The sequence below is a fragment of the Syzygium oleosum genome, unplaced genomic scaffold (genome assembly GCF_021117445.2).
Source record: "Syzygium oleosum isolate NSW1041296 unplaced genomic scaffold, Sole_v2.1 Sole_v2.30, whole genome shotgun sequence".
In the NCBI taxonomy this organism is placed as follows: Eukaryota; Viridiplantae; Streptophyta; class Magnoliopsida; order Myrtales; family Myrtaceae; genus Syzygium; species Syzygium oleosum.
Window position 1 is genome coordinate 2,899,179 of NW_026607514.1, and position 26,412 is coordinate 2,925,590.

The 26,412-nt window shown below is 39.5% G+C and overlaps 3 protein-coding genes and 1 non-coding gene across 5 annotated transcripts; all 4 read right to left on the reverse strand.

Moving 5' to 3' along the window:
• Positions 1 to 579: 579 nt before the first annotated feature.
• Positions 580 to 686, reverse strand: LOC115663919 (small nucleolar RNA R71). The gene has a single exon (XR_004003518.1). It is a non-coding gene; the product is annotated as a small nucleolar RNA R71 (small nucleolar RNA).
• A 7,982-nt stretch (positions 687 to 8,668) lies between these two features.
• Positions 8,669 to 10,272, reverse strand: LOC115677567 (senescence-specific cysteine protease SAG39-like). The gene is made up of 2 exons (XM_030600752.2): positions 9,598 to 10,272; positions 8,669 to 9,476 (listed from the first exon to the last, which is right to left on the reverse strand). Exons 1-2 carry the CDS (start codon positions 10,031 to 10,033, stop codon positions 8,884 to 8,886), a joined length of 1,029 nt encoding a protein of 342 aa, XP_030456612.1. The 5' UTR covers positions 10,034 to 10,272; the 3' UTR covers positions 8,669 to 8,883.
• Positions 10,273 to 11,213: 941 nt separating this feature from the next.
• Positions 11,214 to 16,892, reverse strand: LOC115677566 (ubiquitin-like modifier-activating enzyme atg7). 2 transcript variants are annotated; one of them, XM_030600750.2, is made up of 15 exons: positions 16,633 to 16,892; positions 15,631 to 15,952; positions 14,977 to 15,194; positions 14,464 to 14,655; positions 14,328 to 14,382; positions 14,140 to 14,234; positions 13,872 to 14,061; positions 13,673 to 13,778; positions 13,450 to 13,594; positions 13,213 to 13,371; positions 12,903 to 13,091; positions 12,495 to 12,695; positions 12,293 to 12,408; positions 12,050 to 12,209; positions 11,214 to 11,516 (listed from the first exon to the last, which is right to left on the reverse strand). In XM_030600750.2, exons 2-15 carry the CDS (start codon positions 15,767 to 15,769, stop codon positions 11,346 to 11,348), a joined length of 2,136 nt encoding a protein of 711 aa, XP_030456610.1. In that variant the 5' UTR covers positions 15,770 to 15,952; positions 16,633 to 16,892; the 3' UTR covers positions 11,214 to 11,345. The 2 variants fall into 2 exon arrangements, with proteins under 2 accessions (XP_030456610.1, XP_030456611.1); XM_030600751.2 differs by having other exon boundaries at positions 16,514 to 16,892.
• A 910-nt stretch (positions 16,893 to 17,802) lies between these two features.
• On the reverse strand, positions 17,803 to 25,963 carry LOC115677562 (cullin-1-like). The gene is made up of 19 exons (XM_056304079.1): positions 25,805 to 25,963; positions 25,405 to 25,585; positions 25,191 to 25,290; positions 23,282 to 23,329; positions 22,972 to 23,199; positions 22,805 to 22,882; positions 21,377 to 21,466; positions 21,215 to 21,292; positions 21,075 to 21,134; positions 20,401 to 20,430; positions 20,241 to 20,327; positions 19,991 to 20,140; positions 19,862 to 19,917; positions 19,619 to 19,739; positions 19,382 to 19,543; positions 19,146 to 19,289; positions 18,834 to 19,052; positions 18,566 to 18,733; positions 17,803 to 18,082 (listed from the first exon to the last, which is right to left on the reverse strand). Exons 2-19 carry the CDS (start codon positions 25,533 to 25,535, stop codon positions 17,981 to 17,983), a joined length of 2,052 nt encoding a protein of 683 aa, XP_056160054.1. The 5' UTR covers positions 25,536 to 25,585; positions 25,805 to 25,963; the 3' UTR covers positions 17,803 to 17,980.
• Positions 25,964 to 26,412: the final 449 nt, after the last annotated feature.

The following is a 26,412-nucleotide window of genomic DNA, read 5'->3' on the forward strand; positions in this document are numbered from 1 at the left end:
TATTTTATTTTTATTTGTTTGATTTTACAGAAGAAAAATAAAAAAAGGAATTCTGCTCTGTACAAGAATTGGGTGGAATATTGCATGACTCGAAGCCAACAGGGAGAACTTGAGAAGCTTGATCCTGAAATTGAGCGCACTTCTCTAAGGCGACGACGAGAGCAAAACAACAACACCATGGCTGAAAACCAACAGGGAGAAGAAAATCCAAGGAGGACTTTGAAGGATTATGCCGCACCTACGGTCCAAGGATCAACATCAAGCATTAGAAGGCCAACCATACAAGCTAACATTTTCAAAATTAAGCCTTCCTTAATTCAGATGCTTCAAAACGCAGTCCAATTCAGTGGATTGCCGAATGATGATCCTAATATCCATTTAGATGCTTTTCTTGAAATTTGTGACACTATAAAATATAATGGCGTTACTGATGATGCCATTAGATTGAGATTATTCCCTTTTTCCTTGCGTGATAAAGCTAAGACGTGATTAACTTCTCTTCCTGCAGGATCTATCACGACTTGGAATGACATGGCTAAAAAATTCCTTAGTAAGTACTTTCCTCCTCCTAAGTCTGCCAAGATGCGTAACGATATTACTTCTTTTGTACATATGGATGGTGAATCTCTGTACGAAGCATGGGAGAGGTTTAAAGAACTACTAAGGCGTTGTCCGCATCATGGCCTACCAGTTTGGATGCAAGTACATACATTCTACAATGGAGTGATGCCGAATTTGAGGTCTACCATTGATGCCACAGCTGGAGGGACGTTGAACAATAAATCGCCTGAGGAAGCCTTTGATCTTTTGGAGGAGATGGCGGCTAATAGCTACCAATGGCCGATTGAGAGGCTATCTGCTAGAAAGTCGAGTGGAATTCATGAAGTCGGTGTCAATACTACCATTGCCGCAGAGTTTGCTGCTTTAAACAAAAAAATCGACTCAGTGTTGAAGATTCAAGGCCCGACTTGTGAATTTTGCAATCGAAGCCATGCTAGCACCGAATGTCAGGTAGGTAATCCTTTCACACATCCTCCTGAAAATACTAACTTTGTTGGAAATTTTAGAAGGCCTTCCCAGAACAATCCATATTCAAACACCTATAATCCTGGATGGCGAAACCACCCGAATTTCTCCTGGAGCAACCAAAATCAGCAAGGGCCGAGACCACCACCACCATCATTTAGGCCGCCTGAGCAGAAATAGCACAATCACCTTGAGGAGATGGTTACTAAGCTAGCTCAAACAACTCAAGACTTCATTAAAAGTGCTGATGTGAGGTTCCAAAATCAGGAGGCATCCATTCGAAATCTGGAGAAGCAGGTTGGCCAGTTAGCTAACCATTTGTCTGAAAGACCGTATGGTACCCTTCCGAGCAACACTGAGAAGAATCCAGTTGAGAATGCAAAAGCAATCACCTTGAGGAGTAGAAAAGAAGTTAGCAGAAATTTGTCTAATGAAGCAGCAAGAAAGAAGAAAGAAATCGAACCACCCGGAGCCGACGCACCCGAAATTGAACCCTCCAAAGCTGATCCACCTCGAAGCAAGTTATTTCCAGACAATCCAAAACCATATGTGCCGCCAGTTCCATACCCGGAAAGACTTCAGCAACACAAAATAGATAAGCAGTTCTCTAAATTCCTTGATGTTTTTAAGAAATTGCACATTAATATTCCTTTTGCAGATGCCTTAGCCCAGATGCCTAGTTATGCGAAATTTTTGAAGGAAATTTTGGCAAACAAATGGAAATTGGAAGATTATGAGACTGTGAAGCTTAATGAGGAATGTTCAGCTATTTTACAGAATAAGTTACCACCAAAGTTGAAAGATCCAAGGAGTTTTACTATTCCTTGTACTATTGGTAATTCTTATTTTGATAAGGCATTGTGTGATTTAGGTGCAAGTATTAATCTAATGCCTTATTCTGTTTTTAGGAAATTAGGTTTTGGGGGAAGCAAAAGCTACCATTGTACCTCTTCAGTTAGCCGATCGATCGATCAAATACCCGAGAGGCATAGTGGAGGATGTTCTAGTTAAGGTTGACAAGTTTATTTTTCCTGCAGATTTCATTGTCTTAGAGATGGAGGAGGATTTCGAGGTCCGGATCATCCTAGGCCGACCTTTTCTAGCAACAGGGAGAGCTCTAATTGATGTGCAACAAGGAAAATTAATTCTTAGAGTTCAAGATGACCGAGTCACCTTTGATGTGTTCAAAGCCATGAAATATTCTGCTGAGCCGAATGAATGTTTGAGAGTCGATGTAGTTGATAGGCTTGTGAAATCAATTTTTGGTAAAGCCACAATTGAAGACTCGTTGGAGGCATGCTTGGTTTGGCCAAGCAAAGAAGAAGCCAAAGCTGTAGAGGTCAAGCAGTACACGAAATTTTTGGAAGCAAATCCACCTCTTCCGAGATTTAGACCACCGAAATTCGAAGAATTGGGATTGAATTTGAAGAAACCGAAACCCTCTATTGAAGAACCACCAATTCTAGAACTCAAATCTTTACCATCTCATCTTAAATATGCTTTTCTTGATAGAATGTCCTCTCTTCTAGTAATTATTTCTTCTTCTTTGACAGGTGTGATAGAGGAAAAGTTACTCCGAATCCTGAGAGATCATAAAAGAGCAATAGGATGGACCATTGCAGATATTAAAGGAATAAGCCCCTCGATATGCATGCATAAAATATTGATGGAAGAGCAATTCAAACCGATCATCCAACCCCAAAGGAGGCTCAATCCAAAAATGCAGGAGGTGGTGAAGGCTGAGGTGATTAAGCTACTTGATGCAGGGATCATCTATCCTATCTCTGACAGTGCTTGGGTAAGTCCTGTGCAAGTTGTTCCCAAAAAAGGAGGTATGATTGTTCAACCTAATGATGATAATGAATTGATTCCTACTAGAACAGTTACTGGATGGCGTGTTTGCATGGATTATAGAAAATTGAATGATGCCACCCGTAAAGATCACTTTCCTTTGCCTTTTATTGATCAATTATTGGAGAGACTTGCAGGGCATGAGTTTTACTGCTTTTTAGATGGATATTCTGGTTATAATCAAATCCCTATTGCACCTGAGGATCAAGAAAAAACTACTTTTACTTGTCCCTATGGTACTTTTGCCTATAGGAGGATGCCTTTTGGTCTTTGTAATGCGCCTGCTACTTTTCAAATATGCATGATGGCTATTTTTTCTGACATGATGGAACAATATATTGAGATATTTATGGATGATTTTTCTGTTTTTGGCTCATCTTTTGATTCATGCTTGAATAATTTAGCTTTGGTGTTACAAAGATGTGAGGAGACTAACCTTGTCTTGAATTGGGAGAAGTGTCACTTTATGGTGTAGGAAGGGATTGTGCTAGACCATAAAATCTCTATAAGAGGAATTGAGGTGGATCGAGCTAAGATTGAAGTTATTTCAAAACTGCAGCCTCCTACCTCTGTGAAGCTTGTTCGAGGATTTTTTGGACATGCAGGATTTTATAGGCGTTTCATTAAAGATTTTTCTAAGATTGCTAGACCCCTTTCTAAATTGTCGGAAAAAGATTCTAAATTTGACTTCTCTGATGATTGTTTGCAGGCATTCAACACATTGAAGGAGAAGTTAATTTCGGCCCCTATCATGACTGCGCCTACTTGGGATTTGCCTTTCGAGTTGATGTGTGACGCTAGTGACTCGGCTGTTGGAGCCGTACTTGGACAAAGAAAGGATGGAATTTTTCGAACCATATACTATGCAAGTCGCACCCTATCTGGAGCTCAATTGAATTATGCCACAACTGAAAAGGAGCTTTTGGCGGTAGTGTTTGCTTTTGATAAATTTCGCTCTTATTTGATTGGTTCCAAAGTCATTGTTTACACTGACCACTCTGCTCTTAAGTATTTGCTTGAAAAGAAAGATTTAAAACCTAGGTTGACTAGGTGGATCTTACTGCTGCAAGAGTTTGACTTGGAAATCAAAGACAAGAAAGCGAAAGAAAACTTAGTGGCCGACCATCTCTCTAGATTGCCGAATGCCCTTGTGGAAGAAAGACCAATCCTATATGAATTTCCTAATGAGGCACTTTTCTCTATCAAAACCGAAACCTCTTGGTATGCTGATTATGTTAATTTCTTGGTAAGTAAGGTTCTCCCTTCTGAATTGACTTATCAACAAAGGAAGAAATTCTTTTCTAATGTTAAACACTATTTTTGGGAGGATCCTTTCTTGTTTAAGGTATGTGCTGATCAAGTTATTAGGCGATGTGTTCCCAATGAAGAAATACCTAACATTCTTTTTCATTGCCATGATGGACAGGCAGGTGGTCACTTTGGTGCCTCCAAGACTGCAGCTAAGGTTTTACAGTCTGGTTTTTATTGGCCTACACTATTTAGAGATGCATATTCTTATGTTGGTGCATGTGATAAGTGTTAAAGAACTGGTAATATATCTAGAAGACATGAAATGCCTTTAAACAATATCTTAATCTGTGAATTGTTTGATGTTTGGGGTCTGGATTTCATGGGACCCTTTCCACCTTCATATGGTAATACTTATATCTTGACTGCTGTGGAATATGTTTCTAAATGGATTGAGGCCGTAGATTTGCCTTCTAATGATGCTAGAGTTGTGATTAAATTTTTGAAAAAGAATATCTTCACCAGGTTTGGCACGCCTAGGGCTATTATAAGTGATCAAGATACACACTTTTTGAGTAAGCAATTTGAATCACTTTTGCATAAATATGGTGTGACACATAAAGTAGCTGCTGCTTATCACCCTCAAACTAGTGGTCAAGCTGAAATTTCTAATAGGGAGATAAAGAGAATATTGGAAAAGACAGTGAATTCTAATAGGAAGGATTGGGTAATTAAACTTGATGATGCATTGTGGGCTTATAGAACTGCTTATAAAACTCCTATTGGTATGTTACCTTTTCGACATGTTTATGGAAAAGCATGTCGTTTGCCTGTTGAGTTGGAGCATAAAGCATATTGGGCAGTACGTTTTCTTAACTTCGATATGCAGGCAGCTGGTGAGAAGAGATTGTTGCAATTGAATGAGTTGGATGAGTTCCGCAATGAAGCATATGAGAATGCCAAGATCTATAAGGAGAGGACCAAGAGATGGCATGATAGGCACATCTTAAGAAAGGAGTTTCATATAGGTCAAAGAGTTTTATTATATAACTCACGTCTTCGTCTTTTTCCGGGTAAGTTGAAGTCAAGATGGTCTGGACCTTTCACTGTCACCCAGATCTTCCCTTATGGAACAGTTGAAGTTGTTAATGATAAGGAGGAAACCTTTAAAGTGAACGGTCAACATCTCAAGCCCTACTTTGGAGGTGGTTTCGACTCCCAGACAGCCACCATTGCTTTGCTTTCGCCTGCCTAGAAGAGTTGGAAGAGTTTGGCTGCAAACTATAAAGCAAGCGCTTCTTGGGAGGCAACCCAAGCATTTTAATTTTTCGCATTTCAGCTTTATTTATTTACTGCATTCGAAAAAAAAAATTGAATCCTCCCAATAATAGTTTTCCCTAATTACTTGGTTTATTTTTGTAGAGACCTATCTTCAAGTTTTCTCCAAGCTTTCTACCCCAAATACCCCTATGGCATGCGTTCATCATATTCCAGGGGAGTTTCTCTATCTTAATTTTTTTTCCAGCATTGAGGACACTGCTGCATTAGAGTTTGGGGGTGGGAGATAAAATTTTTGCTGGAAAATTTTCGTGAAATCTGTGCTTAATTTGAAATTTGGATGCAATTTTCGAAAAAATATTGTTTAAAAGTGGGATTGATGTATGAGTTAGTCTTGATCCTGAGCATGTAGTCCATATTTCGAGCACTAGTCCTTACTTTTTGAGTTATGTGTACCTAGAGAAGATTTATGTGAAGTATGTGATTCTCTTATAACTCACCCAGATCTTAGAATTTGTCTGATTTTCTCTCGAGGGGAAATTCTAGGCTAAACTCAATTAAGAAAATGATTTAGGCATTCGTTGGATCGTTTGAGCCTTTCAAGCCAATTTTGTTTATTTATCCTTAGTCACCCCATTGAGCCTTATATTGCCTAAATTTCTTTGGACACCGTTATAATGTAGCCTGAGCTTATTGACATCAGTTTTCCCTATACCCTACAGACACGGATTCGTGATGCAAAAAAAAAAAAAGGAGAAAAGTGTTTGAAAAAGAAATATGTGTATAGTTAGGAAATATTGTATCTTTAGTACTGCTTGTACGGATCCCCATATCCAACTTTCAACTTGAGTGAGCCTTTTGGATACTCAATGGGTTGGAATTGCACTATAAAAGGAGGGACTTAGGGAGGAACTTCGCCGTAAAGCATGGAACAAGAAGCAATGGAAAACAAAAAGAAAAAAAAGAGAAAAAAAAAGAGAGAGAGAAGGTATGTACTGTTGTTGAATCCAGAAAACAAATTGAGCTATGGAATTGATGTGTCTGTAGGGTAAGTTGAGCTTAAACATATCTTTGTCAAACCCTTAGCCAAGCCACATTATAAACTTATTAAGACCTATTGATTCATGGTTGAGCTTATGGTCTACATTAGTGGAGAGAGGAATGAATGGCAAACTTATGAGATTTGGTTAAGTGGATTTAGAGTTTGGGGGCTTACATATCAACGTGGATTTATCTAGGTTGCATATAAGTTGAGGAGTTGAGGATTACACACACACACGGATTGCATGTTTAGGGTTAGACTTAACTTATGCATTGATTCTAATGTTTTTCGTTGAGAATTCGAGCAACTATGGTTGAGTTTGGATTTGTGTTTTTAGTTTTGGTTTTGCTCGAGGACTAGCAAAATGTTAAGTTTGGGGGTATTTGATAATTCTATTTTATATAGAGTTTATTTATTATTTTAACTTAATATTTGCTTAGTTTTAATTGAATTTGATGCCTACTTTATTTATTTTAATTAATTTTTGTAGGTAATTGAAGTTAAAGGAAGCTCAGGGACTAATTTTGTAATTTGCCGGCTTTCCACGCGTTTTGTCCTCCTAAGCTGCGTGAAAGTATCCATAACAATCCAATTGTTCCTAAATCGTGTAGAAGCTTCCCAAATTGGAGATCAAAGCTATGCAAATCTGAAATCAAGGAGAATCAAGCCTATTTTGGGAAGAAAATCAAAGTCCAAGCTAAAAAAGGAGTTTTATTATTGAGAGGAGTCCTAATTTGGAAGAACCTTTATTTGCAATCCTATTGTGATTAAGGTTTCTTGGAAAACAAGAGGAGGTATAAAAACGTGATTTTCAGAAGAGAGAAAAAGAGGAAGAGGAAGGAGGAGGCGATAAAAAAATCAAGCATTTGATTATTCTTGGTGAATCTGTTCTAGTTCTTCATCATGTTTAGTTTAGTTATTGTTTTTAGTTTAATGTTCATTATGTTCTAGACTACTTGTTGTTAGAGCTACGATGTAGCTTAACTATGATTGATTAATTTTCAAGAGTTGTTGATGCAATTCTAGATCTCGTATGTGTGAGTTATATATCATGTTCTTAATGTTTTGAAGTGCTTGATCACCACTTGAATGATTTTTATTGCATGATGAAACCGAAAGGAGATTCTATGCGAGTACTTTATGATATATAGCCATGAATTTAACTTAGATAGAGATATACTAGGTTGTTTGTGTGGTTTCGGTAGTAAGTAAATCGAGGGTGGTTTATTGAATCCGGGAACATTCATAGATTTTAATGCACTTAGGTTTACTTAAATTCACATGGACCAAGTGTGGGTTGTTAAATCTAAGTAGGGTTGCTATACCGGACCAAGGATAGTAATTTAAATTAGGAAGTTCTACCATCACACTATGATTTCAATTTGATTGCATGACGAGCTTGGTTAATTAATCTTGATTGGTTAAGTGAAATCGGATGCTCTAACGTTTTTAATTCTTGATCAAAGTCCTTTGCTTCTTGCTTCTTTGTGTTCGAAATTTCTAGGTTTAGTTTGTGAATTTCTATTTTCGATTTTGGTTTGCTGCCTTGGTTAATTTAGCTTTCGGAAATTTCAATCGTAATAGGTTAATTTAGTTTTCTTTAGAATTTCGATTGTTTTATTAAATCTTTAATTGGTTAGATAAAGTTGAGAATTGTTCACCTTTAGTAAGTAATTTGATTGATTTGTCTACAATCTCTGTGGGAACGATACTTTAATTCATCACTTTATTATTTGTTCGATACGTACACTTGCGTTGCTAATTTAAAGAACAGATAGCATCTTCATGAAAATCTTTAAATGATATAGCTTAATTACAAAATTATTAAATTTATTGTTAAGAAGGATATAGAGAAAGATATTTTATTTTAAACATAGTTTGTTAGATATGTTCTTTATCTAACTTAGACTGAATTACTGATAAGTCAAAATATAACTTCTTACCATACATATGTAGATAGAATTACGTTTGACCACATATGCCCGTGCAAAACCCTTGCCACCTAACTCATATACTAATTAACTTGGATGGTAAATGTAAAACACGACAAGATGTAACATATTATCTTTGGGTAATCTTTGTACGTCCCTGTAGACATATTGAAGTACCTTTTCTGGTTTTCAAATTGAACTCCTTGTTATAATACATTTCTATTGAGGTCCTCAACTTCAGTCGCATGATATATTTTATTCAGTATCGATGGGGTTCATGGAGTTTAGCGTCTTAAACAACTGAAATCATTCGCTTGCATTCATACATGGGGTTCATTTACAACAAGAGACCAATGTCTTCATGCACATGCAAGTCTACGTAATACAAGCATTCACAAGAAATAAGAAAATTCACAACCCTAGACATGTATGCGCGTGCGCGCACACAGACGTTTACCAGGTCCCAATCTCTGTATTAACATGACATTGCTCTATTGTCCCAAGCAATTATGCAGTTGGATATGAAGCATCCATGGCGATGCCACAAAGACCTTCCGCAGCATCAATGTCCCTCTGCATCCTGATATATCCCTCCTCACCCCATCCGGTGCCCCACGAATTTTTGACCAACCAGTACTTGGTTCCGTCCTCACTCGTCCCGTACCCGACCGCGGTGACCCCATGGTCCAAATCGATTCCGCATTCCCCGGTGAAAATGCCGCTGGAGTAGAATTGGAAATCCGATTCGCCCGCGTCGATGGCCACGGAAACTGGCTGGTGGGCCACGGCCTTCAGAAGGGCGGACTCGCTGTTGGAAGGCACGTCTTCATATCCGGTGATTTTCGCGGCAGTAGAGGCTGCTTTCCGGGCATTGCAGGTGCCGTCGACAGCTTGGTAAGGGTAATTAGCCTCGGTCGTGAGGCCGTGGTTGCTGATGATGAACTCGAAAGCGTCGTCCATGAGGCCACCCCCACAACCCTGGTCTTCGCCACTCCTGTCACAATCCACTAGTTCTTGCTCGGACAAAGAGATCAGTTTTCCCGTCGTGAGTTGGGTAATCCCTTCCATGGCCGCCACAGCAGAGAAAGCCCAACAACATCCTATATTCCAAGGAAGATTCATGTAAGAAAAAGAAAGAAGAAAATTGAATGATTGAATGTTGTAATTTAACCAAAGAAGATCCCAAATATATATATATATATATTTGATTCGATGCCTTACCGCATTGGCCTTGGTCCTTCACAGGCGTGACGGCCCCCTTATTTCTCCAATCCATGCTTGATGGAATCGCAGTCACACTCTCGTATCGGAACGGCTTAGTGCTCGCCGGCCTCGGGGAGAACGAGCGCTTGTATCCAGTCCTTGAGGTCTTGAACTCCTCGCTCGTCAAGTCAGCGAAAGCATTGATGGCTAGCTTGTACGGTTTGTTCCCATCCTTGTTGAAGGACTCAACGTACTCGACGTTGTTCTTGAAGATCAAGAAGCGTCGTTCCTTCTCGGCAGCGTCCTCGTACACCCGCCCATGGTGAGCCATCCACTGCTCATGCCTCTCTTCCATGGTAGCTTCATGGAGCTCACGCGACCACGCTTGTGAGGCCCAGAGTCCCAGAATGGCCACCATCACAAGAACAAGTTTGCCCTCGAGTGTGGAAGCCATGGTTCACTCTTTGCTCTAGAGTGTTCTAGGACTAATTAATGTTTTTGGTGTTGTAAGAAGTGTGTGAGTTGGCCAAGGGAAAATGCAGCGGTTTATATAGATCGTGAATGATCCCCCTCCTCAAGAAGAGGCTGAAATTGGATTCCATAGTGGTGTGAATCTGAAGAGGATAGGAACCCGATTTGCCTGGTGAATCCGGCACGTCGTCTGAGATGTGGACTACCGAATTTGTGCCGTGGACGCCGTTTCCTTAGTGTTGCTTTCACAACAATAAAGTACACAAAACACCTGAGTTTTGAAAACCTGCATTAAATCATGTTTCATATTCCATGAAACATGTTTCTTGATACGCATTATTTTCATTTAGTCTTTCGACAAACTTGGCATTGTTTTAGAATCTGACTGAAATAGGCTCTTTCTCCCTCCTAACAGCAATGGCTTTTTATAGATAGATAGAATCAAATGGCCCGGTTGAATTGTCATTTGGTTTTTTGCAATCATTCTCCTTAATCAAACATAAATTCCAACGTATCTTATATCCATACCCCCATCATATTGCATCAATGTTGTTGACACCTGAGGTCGGTCGCGACAAATGTGGTCTCTATCTACGGCTATATCACACTAACGCATAAGCCGTCACTAGAAAAGATTCTTTCAATCGAAGGTAAAATCATGATTTATTTATTTCTTTCTTGTTTTGGCGATGCGAACTAGGTTAATGATAGTATTGTATATGGCAGGTCTTATTGTCAGTTTGGTGTAGCAATGCTCGTGTTGCTACTATACTGCGTTATGGCCGCGCTGTGAACTTGCGTGTGGTAATTCCATACTTATAAAGCTGCAGCACATTAAAAATGATATTTCATTTGGTGGTACATGAAGAAATTTACGAAATTGCATGACAGTTATATTGAGAATTTTAAACCATAATTTCATATAGCAAATCTATTACTATTAATAACATTGTAACATCATCATGAGTTTCCAGGAAATTTTGGAGCAAAACTTGAGGTTGAAACTCTCCACCTGGTTTGCGTAAATCATTCCTTTGCTAACTGATATTCGTTCATGTTCTATATCACTAGCTGACAAGATTATACCACAACTGAAATTTGAAGATCTGCACTGGAAATAAACATGTAGAGGGTCGGTCCAAGGACTTAAAAGCTAGAAAAGATTTAACATGAGAAAATCACTTTTAACTGAAGAAGAGGGTGACAGCTGAGAAAGGGTAAATGGCATTTCTTTCTTCTGTTTCTGTACAATTGACCAGATAAATAATCTAGCATAGTTCCTGTAAAAGAATCCTTTATATCTCCACAAAATCATCGTCGCCGTCGTCGTCCTTGTCCCAGTCCACATCAAAAGAGCTTGTGGATTTCATAAGATCCGTTAGGCCAGTGAGATCCTCCAGATAAGTTGGATGATTAATCGCCTGAAGTACGAACTCCATTCCCCTATCCTGATATTCGGAAACCACCTGCACAAATGTTTGGGACTATGAGAAAAACTAGATGGAAAGGATAAAAAATGAACCCGATCACAGATGAAACAGAGAAGTAAGTCATAAATGATGCAATCACTTCACGAATTCGCTTGGAAGTTGCTAAGAGATTGATGTGTCAGCTAGTTTCCAGCTGCAACAGTACCGTTTCAGTTAATCATTTTTCACCTCTAGTTCCTGACTTCTAGGGGCAAGGTATATTCGGTGACAGGTTCAGTGACACTATCAACGACACATGCATATTCCAGTTACAAAATTCCAGATTCTTAAAAGGGCTATATACAGGATCAATTGAAGGTTCTAGCCCTAGATCCTGTCACTGAGCCCATGCTCGCCCTTTCCTTTCTATTCACTTTTTGGTTATATATACTTGATCACCACATCAAGTGAGTCATTCATATTCAACTTTCCTATGTGAGGCAGAGGAATGGTAACCACCAAAGACTAGAGAAATGGAAAAGGGTACTTGAACTTGTGGGATACACAAAAATGGGGCTTGCAATTCTTACAGTTTCAGAACATGCAGTACAACTTCTCGAGCTGTGACCCACTAGACTGATCTGAGAAAACTGCGGAAGGGAACCTCGAATCTGATGTGGCAAAATTCCAAGTGGTTGTTCATAGTTCGCACTTATATGTGCATTGGCATGCTCACCTTCGGCATGGATCCTGCTCAAAGAGTGGAAATAAGAACATCTCCCAGAATGAAAAAAGTAGTAGATTCTCCAACTATAAAGTTTCCACTGATTTACCCATGAGGATGATGCAGAATCCCAACCAACAGTTCGACCGCAAGAGCTGAAGCAATAGGTGCTAAACCTGGACGTGTGACCGTGCACTGCTGGTCAAGAGTGCGATTTGCAGTTGACTGCATCAAAATAAAGGTATCAAAAGCCGAGCATCAAACAGAAAACAGCGCCAAAGTATCAAATGCATTATATTTTAGAATATTACGTCGATTGGTGCAACAACATCATTGCAGAAGTAACAGCCCAGCCTCTGCAGACCATTATTATCAGAAAGCAATGCGGTGTCCATACTATCAGGTGGACCACTCAGAGTTTGAGTTTTCAAGTTTTTTGAAGAGCTAAAAGGACCCGCACCATGCCTCATTACCAAGAAGCTATCAAATCCTAAAGCAGCAGTTATGGTGATCTGTAGGAACCAGAAACAAATGAATCAGGGACATCAGCAGGCGCTAAACATTTAACTGAAACTGAAGAATACAGCATTCAATCATTAAACAGGAATATGTCCACCACTATGAGTAAGTATGATATGGTGACAATAGCACAAACAGAAATCCAGCCAGCACAGAACACGAACCAAAAAGATAGTAAACAAAGAAAAAGGAGAGAGAACCTTCTTAGAAGCAGCTGAAAAAAGCGTGGGTAGCCACCGACTTTCCCTCGTGTCAGTCAACAGAAAAACTACATCATGAGAATTAATCAAGTCATGTAGGCGTCTGCAATCATTCAGGACACTTTCTTCTTCTTGGCTAGGAACAGGATGCCCAGGCATAGGTATAGCCATTATGACACCTTCTGCTTCCTGAGAGGATTCAGAGCGAATAAGGTTCAACTCTTAAAATTACCGGCTCATGAAAAGGCAAACCATTAAGGAGGCATCTTCACAGAGGGTATTCATTTGAACGGACGTAAACATTACATACCACAGCTGGGAATATCTGCTTGAGATTTTTGACAGCTGAAATGGCTTTAAACTCACCACCATTCAAGCAATCATTCAGTGTATATAATGACTGCCTCAGTGGATTTGACATTGCCACTTTCCCGCTATCAACTAGGGTAATTTTCCTGACACCCCAAGCCTACAAGTGATCACCGCCATTCAAGACAAGTATGAAGAGTGGCAATGGCAAATGAAAGCTAAAATCTCCAGGACTCACCATGAGCATGCGTGCAACCTGGCACCCAAGGGTGCCAGCCCCCAAAAGAAGACACTTGGTAGCGGATAAGATATTTAAGTCCAGTGAGGGCAAAGCACGCCATCTCATCAACTTCAAGTTCAAATCTGCGGCAGATATGGCTAACCTGTAATTTAAATTTACACAAAACTAAGTACACAGATGTTGGCACAAACTTAAACAAGAGATGATGGAGACAGTATACCTCGTCGGATCCATTGCTTTGGCAAGGTTGACACATTTTGAACTTTTTTTACCCATGTTGTACTCCCACCCAACAGCATTAGGCATGGAGTTATGATCCTTCCAAACTAACAAAAATGGGACAAAAAAAATTACAGAGATGATAAATAGAAAAACCCTTAATTCTGTAAAAAGCTTTCACTAAGCTTCCGCACATCTACCTTCTGGAACTGATATTAGGGCTTCACCAACAAGGGACAATCCCATATCTGCAAAACCACGATTCTCCCGATAGCAGAGAAAGTGAATCCTTCTGATGTTCCATTTGGTGAAGATAAGGGCAAGGTAGTTGCGAAGAGGCCAACCAGGATTGTGTGGCAGATGGCATGGGTCATAAAAACCAAATAACATCTGCATATAGAATGTGGAGAAATCTTAACATAGGTATCCACTTATCATAATCAATCCCTTCTTCTGAACTTCACTGACCTTCTGACCATTGCCGTTGCAGGCTTCCCAGTCCTTCAGATGTCTAATTCTCACAGACGAATCCGAAGCAACACTTACCAAGAAGAATGGCACATCTGCAGTAGACTATATGGTTTAGTTTACCTTAAGGATAATAAGGAACAATCAAGTAGCAATCAAAAGGAATATAACAAATAGAGTAGACGCACCGGCAGTTAAATTTGAATTTCTCCATTCCCTACAAGCAGTGGATAAGGATTCGGCCTACATGAAAAAAGAAGAATTTTCGTATCAAGGAAGAACTCTCTGAATAAAAGAATCTCTCATCTAGCCAAAAAAATTCACCTCCTCTGGGCTAAGCCACTGTGAAGCTGGCTTGATACCAACCAAAGTTGCTGCAGGTTCAAGGACAAGAGCAGGAAAAGCAACCCAATAATAAAAGTTCCACTTTTTGAGGTCAGCAAATGAGATGATAAGAAACCTTGAAAGCACTGCACTATCCTCCAAAGCTTTTCCTGAATGAATGTCGTCCCAAATCTACTAAAAAACCAAAAAAAACTAGTAAAAAGGACATCAAATAAAATCGTTTCCTGCTATTAATGCAATAGAGGAAGCAAAGTCATTCTGCATTCTGCAAATAGTGCTTTCTTAAAAGAAGAGAATCAATCGCAAGTTTTAGCATGCTACAGATGCCCATTAAAGCTATATGCATAAAACACAAGCAGATCAGATCAGCAAATTGGACTACTACTTTTTGCTTCTTTAAATGTCACAAAAGTGCATAGGACAGCTGACCAAGACGCAGCGGAAACTAGCAGATACTACTAAATAAAGCTTCAGGGCCATATGATCAGATACCTTCTTGGCTTCAGCCTTTAACAAGCTCTGTTTGTCAAGAGCATGGTAGCCCTCAAGAGTATTTGTGTTGTATATCGTGCCTGGCACAGAACACTTGTTCCTATTTCCAAGACTAACTGATGGCGTGCATGCTTGTTCACTTGCTTCCGTTGGCAAAGACTCAGTGAGGAGAGAAAGATGATTAGATACCTGAGCATGTGAACAGGGAGCATAGAAACCTGCAATGTTAAGTTGACACTTCAAACATCACAATAGATCATGAGCAAACCTTTGCTGCTATTCCAGGTAATCCAAAAGATATGTGAAAAACAGGGGACAAAATGTCATTGAAGAACTACATTTGAGGAAAGCAAACACAAAATAAAGACAGTTATCCGAACTGAACCGAGCTCAAAACATAAAAGAAGAAGGGCTCATCATACTAATTTAACAAATTGATTCATAAGAGCATAAAAACAAAAATTTGAATAAAGTCGTCAAAGCCTGCCAAGTCATTTTTGTCGAAGAAATAAATATGATATGATTTTTTCACCAAGTTCATAGCAGACATTCCAGCTCACTTACAATCAAAAGAATGTATTCCCTCGGTTCACTTGCCCAGCAATATCATAATCAACATCCAAGAAACAAAATAGGGAAGATAAAATGCGATACCAGAAATGGAAATAGGAGAGTCGTCAATGCCTAATTTGTTGAGCTTGAGAGAAGACAACCGGTGCCAGAAACCCTCATCCACAACACTCTGAAACGGTGCAAACTGGAGAATGGGCTTCTTCTCTGAAACATCAGCCATTTTGTGCGTCCTTTCTTTATCTACTTGACAGCACAACTGTAGATGTACTGATACAAATCTTGTCCTCCAATCGAGTCAAACTCAATTCAATTTTGCTTGATTCAAGTGGGATCGGTGGTTTGCTCATAGAGGCATCTCTGCAACGAAATCCAAGACACAGCCAATTTCAAGCCAAACTGACACCTGATCATGGAGAGACCTTGTCATAACAAAGAATCATCAAACTGCGCAAGGCACTAAATATGAATAATTCAGTTTTCAATGTATTAATTCCACAGAATACCATGGGATCAGTGGATTGGGAAAACTAAAGTTTCCTCATTTGGCTATTTAACAAGTGCCTGGGGGCACACCTTAACAAATATTAAAAGCAAACAATAGCTCCTTTTAAACTTTCAATTCAACACACAATACTCAACTCAACGAAAAAGGTAAACGTTCAGGCAAGATTAGCACTCTCGTCGCAAGACGAATCTCGACGAAGTCCCCCAGATTAGATCCCAATGAAGCTGAACTTTCAACTACAATTTAAAAACTCCAAACCCTCTTTGCAAGCCAACCCAGAACACGTCGGAGATAAACAACCACGAAAGCAAGCCAAAAACCGTATCTTTTTCTATCAAAGACGCAGGTTCACCAATTCACATGCGTCCAATTCCACACGGAACACAAAATCCGCAGCGCCAAACCCAAGAAGAAGCCCAACATGCGGCGAACATAAAAGAACTGATTTTGACAACGCACAGCACGAATCGAGTGCGTGACGATGAAGCTTCCCAGATATGAATCAGCAAAACCCATGTGGGAGATGGGCAAAAGGCGCAAACAATCGCGTCCACAAACGACAACCCTCAAGAACCAACCTCTGCCGGGCCAATCCTCCCGATGACCCGGCCGGCCGGCCTCGGGGGCGGCTTAGCTCCGTTCGCCGGTGGGCGGTGGCGGCGGCGGCGCCGGTGGCGGGCGATCTCGGCGGGTCTGAGGTGGTGCCGTGCGGTGGTGGTGATGGTGGTGGTTTCGTGCGTTCGGGTCTTGCGTGGGGCCAGGACAAGGCTTTGGAAGTTGGGAGCTCTGTTTCAATGTATCGTGTTGACTTTAAGAGCCCATGCGGGACAACTTGAAAGACAAGAACATCCGCAGGTATAAAGAAACACGAAGTAGGTAGGAGACCTTCAAGACATGTACGAGTAATTTCTTTCCAAAAGCATAAAATTGAAAGGAAGAAGCTTATTGGAAGCCTTGAAATTTGTGGCGAAAGTGTGATTAAGTTCTAAAATTTTTCAAGAGTATAATTAAGTTCTAAAACTTATCATAAAGTGAAATTGAGTCCTAAAACTTTCAAATAATGCAATCAACTTGTCAAATTGATCCAATCAATTTGACACAAAGTGCGATCAAATCATAAAATTTGTCACAAAGTGAAATTGAGTCCTAAAACTTTCAAATAATACAATCAACTTGTCAAATTGATCTAATCAAGTCATTTTCTTAATTGCACATTTTGAAAATTTTAGAATTGGATTGCACTCTCGTAACAAGTTTTAGAACTTGATTGCACTTTTTGAAAATTTTGAGACTCGATTTCATTTTCGTGTCAACTTTTAGGACTTGATTGCACATTCGCGCATAGTACACTTATCCCTTTAAATTGCATTAAAAGTCCTGAAACTTATCGCGAAAGCACAATTAGGCTTAAAACTTTCGAAAAGTCCAATCAAGTCTTAAAACTTGTATAATTGGTCCAATCAAGTCTCTCGTTGATTGAACTTTTAGAAAGTTTTAGAACTCGATTGTACTTTCGTGACAAGTTTTAAGACTTGATTACACTTTTAAGATAAGCTCTAGAACTTAATTACACTATTTGAAAGTTTTATAACTCAATTATACTTTAGTAACAAATTTTAGGACTTCGAGTGCATAGGAATCATCAATTAAGCATACTAACTATAGTTAATATGTAGAATTTTACGACATGCTCGTTATATTTTACGGAATTATTGAAGAACCGTCACAACGGCATGCGCAGTCCGCCAAATCGGAAGGGGAAACCTTAGCATTAACATGGAAAAATATGCTGTTCCCGACTTACACAACAGAAGCTAACAACAGTAATTGCAAAACCTGATGCTGATTGTCCTCGGTCATGTTGACTATGCACCAACACTAAGTATTCACAAGTATAACCAATTTTCCCTTTCAGTTTAGCTTGTATTATGCCAAGTATCTCATCAAGGTTGGATTGTCCTTGTCCCGCTCTAGGTATTCGCGGAAGATCAAACCTTCGATCTGTTTCTTGATCGCTCTCACTTCCGGCTGCAAAACCGAATTTGAGGAGTTAGAGGACGGGGTAATTCTAGAGCAGCGACACGATTAGTCAGCATGAGAATGAACTGTTTAAACCACCAACAGTTCGCACGAAAACCTCATGTAAGAGAAGCATTCATCATTCATGCCCGTTAAAGAACAATTATTAACTGCAAAATTGCACACTTTACCAATCTTGACGATGAGGCGGCCACAAGAAATGCGTATGCAGAAAAGAGAGAACATAAATGATAGAGATACTTCAATAGCAATTGCCCCTGCTCCCATGGAAAAGAGAAGATGCTAAAAAGAAATGATCTCAAAGATTTGCAAATTGTTTTCTATATTAACGCCGTTGGTCACCATCTTAGAGTCCTGATCTGACTGAATTAGCTTCGCAACACTTTGGAAGATGGAGAAAATATTCCAGACATATCTGTATACTGAGAACAAACCAAAAAAGGAGGAAACAAAGACAAGAACCAGTTGCACCTTGAACAGGCGAGACAGCTGCTCAATGCACTCTGCAACTAAGTGCTGATGACTTAAAACCTTGCGCATCTTCATTATCCGCACAATTGAAGCGTCAATAGCACATCGCCTATCTCGGTCAACATCTTCAATCGTCTTCCTCCTTTCTTCTGCAGGTGGAAGAGAAATCTACAGCATAGGAAGGATTTAGCCATGAAACGAAGAGAGAAGGAAATACAAAAAGGCACGCTTGATGAATTAAGGTCAATCCCACTAGTCAAATGCACACCTTGATTCGCCTCATTCTATCAGTGAACATTGCATTGAACTCAAACTCATCAGTGGCTAATATTGTCTTTGAACTAGGGTACTTCTTTAAAATCTTGTACTTTGCACAAGAGAGAGAATGCAGCACTCTCATTAAGTCATTCTCTGCCATGTTTGACTGTGCCTTGATATCTTCATACCCAAATCGATCCGATCCATTAAATAGCAGCAGAATGGCAGCCTGGACAATTGCACACAATTACCAAACATTGGTTCTGAGAGACATTCCATCCAAAACACACTAGCTTTCCACAACACAGAACTTTAGTCGTACCTGATATGTTGACATGATAAGTTCAATAGGCTTCGGCTCAAAATTGCCATTAAGAGTGCAATTTCCCAATGAGTAAATCCAAGTAAGTTTCTGGTTTTTCCTCCTCATTTGAAAGAAATCCGTGAAAACTTCCATACTCTTTACCTGAAAGCAAAATAATTTGAAAAGTTCAAAGTCTTGGGGAAACATGTCTGATGTGATCCTAAATCGAGTAGGGTCTATGTTCCAATAATTACCATCTCAGAGGGAAGGTTGAGATCAGCGGTTTTGGTACTTGGCCAGAATCCACTTGTGAGGACTGCTACTGTCAGATCTATACCAGGGTTTGCAATTTTGTTACTGGAAAGATACTGCTCGAACTCAGTCTTAATATCCCTAGTCAATTCCAAATCCTTGACCTGCCGAAATCATAAGAAGCTCAGTGAGGGAAAATATCATTACTGAGTCAAAATTTAGCCACGAAATACACTGACCATGGTCTCCATCTTTGAAGTGAAGTATCCCCCATATTGCTGCTTGAACTTAGTCAAGATCCACTTTTCATGATCTTCATCAACACTCCGATCAACAAGTAACCGCCGAAAAAGTTTTCTCCTACAAACCATCAACAGATAGTTTAGAAGATGTATATGTTTCAATGAAGAAGGATTTGCATTGACTGATATACACTCTGAGCTGGAGCCAGAAAAAACAGAAAGCAATAAGGTCAGATATACCTGTAGAATTCGGCAAATATGTCTCTGTCGCCAACATAAGCAACCAGCTGTACAACCTGAGGATTTATTATGTAAGGATATCTAACACTTCCAATTGAGATAATTCTTGAGAATTCCTGGACTCTCTACCTTTTCGAGCGCTTTCTCAACTGCTTCATCAGTTAGTTTCCCATTTCCACCTGCCTTCAGGATATTGTCACAGTAAATCGCTAGCATTTCCCCACTCGAAAGACCAGAAGGACCCCAGTTGAAGAAAGTCCTGAAACTTTCATTAAGGGCCTGTATAAGGATAGTAATGGATAGAATTAATGATAACACGAGATGCTTGACATGAAGTGCTAAGAACATGTCTAACCAACCAACACAGTGCCAAACAAACCTTGTGAAACAGAAAGTGGTTTGAGAAACAATCAGTAACATATGCCAGATACTTGTGATGAAGCTCGATTATCTGCACTACAAGAACCTGAAAGATGCATAGCTAAAGTAATTAAACTCTCAACATACCCCCTGTTAACAGCTTTTGGCCAGATATTTACCTGCTGCCGCGCTGAGATCTCATTTGAAGCCTGTAAGCATAGTAGGCAAAAGTTCAAATTTAAAACAGAGGAAGATCAATCCACTTGGGTCAAAAGTTTCAACCCAAAAATCAGATGCTGAATAAATGTCATTGGCAAAACAAGCATGCATGATATGTGTAAGTTTTAAGACATGGACTTCTACTTGATTTCATTTCTCCCGTTTTATTTTCTCTTTTACACTGTATGCTACTCTGTTCAAGGGAAGGGACAATCACTGCAGAAAGAGCAGGTGCAAGGCAAGGATTTAATTGGGTTCATGGAGAAGAAGAGGTGCATCAACAGAAAATTTGCCAAAAGACGACAAAGACAGAGTTCATGTTTCTGAAGACTTTGTTTCAATGGTTCAATGGGTTAAAGACGGAAGTCTAAAAGAACAACAAACATTTGTGGACATGACTTAGTACAAACAGATTTAGCATCTTTTTTTTTCGAAAGGCAATTGTTATTCTTTTCTTCCCCATTGACTCAGTAGTTGTTCCTGCAACACAGTTTCAGCTCACTACTGAGCAGGATAAAAATAAAATGGACAAATTTTGTCCTCTGATTGACAGAACCTTCCATCAGACGAACATAATGAAAGAAATCATCAGCAGTGTACTTTGAGCTACCTTAGCAAAATGCATTTGACAAACCTTGTTGCTTGCAGCATCTTCACCCTGTGAGACTAAGGCTGTGCCTTCAGCAATAATGTGCTGCCAAAAGAAAATGGAATAAAAATGTTGCAAATCATGATCATGTAAAGGCAATTACAAATATAAGACAAGATACAAACCTCTTTGAACATATTGGCTACAGGCTCCAAGAACTGAGTCATTTTATGATTACGATACATCCTCGAAAGATCCTCCATCTAGAATCAAAACTAAACAGTTAGAAATTATTACATCCTCAACTGACTGACATTTTTTTCAAATATCCCAACAATAGGACGCACCTTATTATCTTTAACTAATGCAAGTGAGTAAGACAGCTCCATTTCAAGTAGCTGTTTTGAGTAGACCGTGAAGAGCTCATGCTGGACTATCTACAAAGTACATAAAGATCGTTTAATGAGATCATAGCGAAGACATCTAATTGTATACGGCATATAATAATTTAAGAAACGTTTGACTGGCAAGTAACAAGGGAAAGGCTTATATCGTTATGGTTGTGTTTGTTCCGCTGACAAAGGTTCCACGAAATGATTTTCCATACTTTCATGTTTTTGGTTTGCTAAAATAGATCGTCAACACAAAAGACTTTATAGTCAAAGATAACACCCTTACTTAAGATTATAAAAATGATTCCTCCATCTTTCAAATAAAACAGTCTTCCACAGATGCTCACAGAGAGCTTCAATCTAATCTCTCTCTCTCTCTCTCTCTCTCTCTCTCTCTCTCTCTCTCTCTCTCTAATACTTTTTGTAGCTATAGTTCACCTCATTGCAACTCGAACCTGTTTCATCTTCTTCAAATTAGGTACAGACATCAACTTTTAAGTCTTCACATATAAGAAAATTGGACATACCATAGGCCTGCTCGACTAAATTATCATCTTTCATATGATTTTGCCCTCAGTCATGTGACTCATATTGTTAGAGGATGGCATGAAAGGTGTTTGTTAAAAGCCAAGTTAGGATGTTCTTGTCTTCACTTCTTTGATGACACTTCTTCTTTTTTTCTAGTTTGAATGGTTATTGCGGTATCATTCTTTGATTCATTCAGTCATTCCATCTAGGGATGGAGAATTATTCTCACATGAAGTATCATGACCTCTGAGAGATGAAGTTCGTCCATTATCTGCACCTTCTTTTTTTGCATGCTTTAATTCTGTTTTCTGGTGTGGCTTCTTCATTTTGGTAATTGGGAAATTGTAATTATTTACTCTATACAAGCATTTTAATATCATTGTGATATTTCATTTAAGGAACTCAATATTGTTATAACTAAGAAAATAACTCTTGAAAGTAATCAAGCACAGAAAAACTTTTTCTGTCTCGCTTTCAAATACAACACTACACAACGAAAAACTAGTCATGTTCCCTGAAATTGATTATTGCGAAAACACTTTCCTCCGTCGTGAAGTTTTCTGCAGAACAAGCTCACTCTAATTTATGAGCACATCAACAGTTTCCTTAAACATCAAGCTATAAGCTTAAATTGATATAACGTACAAAATTGTAGACGTTGTGCATATGAACCACTCATCCAGTAATAGAAAGCATATAATAAAGGCCCTAGCATCATAGTTAAAGTCACAAGTTTTTGCCATTTTTGGTCTTTTTAAAAAGGTTCTTTAGATCAATTGAAAATATAAATGCACAAGAGTAATAAGAAAACCTAAGCAAAAACTAACTTCTGCCAAGTGCCAATTATATGCTAACCTCTATCAGCTTCCGCTCACTCCTTGATAATAGAACTTGCGAGATTATTTCTTTCTCCTTTTTCAAGCATTCTTCGGCCTGTAAAAAATTGAAAGTAGGTATTAGAAAGTGCAGTTAAATATTAATATTCCCAGTTCCATCATATATAATGCACTTCTACCAGTTACCTTTGACCAGTAATTGTGACATATATCCTCCACATGACTGTAGTCCTGCCCGGTCCAACTTGATGCCTTACGAGAATAATAGATCCTAGTTTCCGCAAGCAAATATACTTCAAAGTCTTTTTCATAAAAGTCCCTTTGTCTTTCTCCAATTTCACATTCAACATAGACATCTAATACATTCTTCAGCAAGGATTTGTCCACTTGATTGCCATCACGGTCCTGATTAATCTGCTCCAAAAGCACGAGACACTAAAAGTGATCTACCATGATCTGTAAACTAAATAAGTGAACTGTCCAAAAAGATACTTACCAGTGCAATTATTGCATCTCTAATTTTAAATTTCATTGTTTGGAAGACCTGAAATGATAAACAATGTGAAAGTTTCAAACCACACAAATTATAAAGAGGAAGGATCCGATGAAATTCTAGTCTAAGGTGAGGCTCAAGTTAGGGTTTGTCATTCCATGCAATGATTTAAAAAACGGACCGAATTGGCCTGGTAACAGGTTCATGGTTGGTTTGGTCTGGTTAATAACCTTAACAAGAGTTGGTCGAACCTGGTCAAAACAGGGTTTGAGTTTTGACACGAGTGAAGCAGCAAACCACAATTCAATCGGGTCCATTGGAACAAATCAGTCTCACCAAAAACAACTTGAATTTTCACCTGGTTGAGTTGGGAACCGAAGGCAGCCCAAGAGATGTGGTTTCATGCAGCAACCCACTCAGCTGTGGCTTTGTTTCCCACTCTTAATTATCTTTGTTTCTTTGTTTTTTTTTTGTATTGGAAACAAACTTGGCGGCAAAATTGGAAAGAGAAAAAAGTATCAGCTTCAGATCTACAAGTTGGGACATGATGATTTGGATGTGCGCCCTTCACCATATTCATTTTGTATTACATATGCAATTAAACATATTTATACTGTATCTGTAACCAGCCGGTTCACGGGTAGAAATCGGTAACTAGAGCCCTAACTGGTTTTTACGCTAGTATGGTTATGGAAACATACAATTTAGAGATAATTTGTGCTACAGTGAGGTGGCTAACCTCAGTTTTGAAGCAACTAATTCCAATGTCCCTGAGTGAAGGCAAACTCCTCCGGGAAATAAAATAGCGGTCAAGGTAATGAAAAACTCGCGCAAGCCATCTAACCATCACTTTATGATTCTCCCATCTTCGCACAAACTCCTTCAGTAGAAACTCATTGTGTTTACGTCTTAAAGATGGCAACACCTTCAGCAAAAAACAGAACAACAAAGATTTTGTCATGAGACAGTTAAATCAGATAGAAGAGGATAAGACTAAGTTAAAACTGCTTTATCTTAACGATCCAGAAGAAAAAGCTCTAAACTATTAGCACGACCCATCAACTGATTGAGCATCATCTTACAATTTGAAGAACAGACTTCTTACTCCACCAAAAAGGGCCAACAGAAATGTGGTCAGTTTTGACCTAATGTCATTGAAACTTTCTTTCGCTTAAAACTTGGACATTTAAAAATTAAATATCTCTTGTGTGTAATTGACATAATGAATAATCGGGCAATAACATGATCTAAGGGCATGCTTTTAACATACCAAGAGGAGACTATGTCATCACTGAAGTAGCCCTGCAACTATGATCCAGGTTCAAGGAGAGTCCCTTTCTCTAAGTTATAGGGAAAAATACATTAATGCAAGGGATGCATGAGCAGTAAATACCCAGAACTTATTAGTTTCGGTCAATATACGGAATCCATTATACCGCACAAAGATACAGTGATCATGTCAATGGGTTACTTCCTCCGTTTCCTTTTTAATATGCACCCCAACACGCACACATGCACGCACGAGAGAGGACAAATTCTAACATTGAGACTTCCATTGCCCTAAAAGAGTACAAATGAAGCAGTTGCTAAATAACTGTTTGAAACTTCATCGAATCTAACGGGAGAATATTAACCGTCAGCCTACTGAATACCAAATTTGCTGCAAATACGGACAAATCTTATCATCAAGGGTTCAGAATCCACAAATGTGCCTGCTTGCTCAAGAGTTACCATCACCATTAATAATGAAAGCTGACATTTAAATTTCTCGGGCTGATAATCAGAAGTTTGCACCACTTACATGTTTTTTATATTTATCATTGATGAATAGCTCTGTATAATGTACGGATACAGCATAAACCAAGATCATCTTCATAGACAAAACGACAAGAACAAAGCGCGGGATTCTCACCGCCTGGAGCAGATACTTTCTAATCTCCTGCTTGTATCTGTCATAAAGCTGCTGAGAATAATCATGGGGCGGCTTTTGAGTGCACATGTTGTAAACACTCCTGCAGTTTCAATTCCATCAAAGCAAACAAAGAAAAAACAAATTCTGTCAGCCGACATTGAACAAAGACACTAATTTGCAGCCAATTGAGGCGCAAGAAAAGCTGTTCAATTACGCATAGGTCATCATGAAGTCGTCTGCGCTCATCGGCGTGTCGTCGCACCCCTCGATAATGTTCTTCAGCTTCACTAGCACCTGCTCCACATGCCCCCACCCCACGTCGAGGTCCAGAGGAGGAGTACTCATTCTCGCAGGACCAACCCACGCCCACGACCAACACGCACACCTTCGACAAGCTGATCAAGAAACCACCAGACATCAATCAACAGTTCGGCCCATGCGGCATTTCTTGTTTCTTGCAAGAAACACCTCGGCAATTTGCCCAGAGACCAAGCAACAACATAACGACCACAACCTTAACTGGGTCAAAGAGAAACTCAATTACACATGTGCCCGTCCGGGCAAGTCGCAGAAACTCTCCAAGAAAGGCACGCGAAGAGAATTCCTGAACTTACCGAGGAACAAGAGTGGGAATCGCTCAGCTGCTTGATCGGCGGCCCGGCGGAGAAAGACGGTGCTCCCTTCCGGGGCGGCGGCTCCCCGAGGTGGGTCTTCGCCGGAGAAGCTTCTGGCGGACGTCGCCGGTGCCGGGGACGAAGCGAACGGAGGGTCCCTTCGGTTCTTGATTCCGCGGGCTGACGGAGGTGATCTCCGGCATGTTGACTCGAAATTGCATTATGTAGAATGAAACGGCAGAGGACCCAAGAACAAGACAAAAACAATTTAATTGGATACGGGATACGAGACTTTGTTACCTATGGCGTCATACAAAGTTTAGGTCAACTTTTGTGAATTTCACATGAATCTCATTGATCCCGATGGTCCGGTTCATCGGGCTGATTTCTCGGACATCGGGCATCACCGACCATCTCGTTCGGGAGAAGAATTAGGGAAAGAAAATCGACGCGATCGTGATCAAATTAGGAAAATAATTTATGTCCGGTGCTTTTAAGGAGGGCGTGTCTTAATCGAGAAATATGTACGTGACTGGCAAGACCTATATTAATTAAGGTATTGACAGGGAATTCCTTTTCTCGATAATCGAATTTCAATATTACTTCTT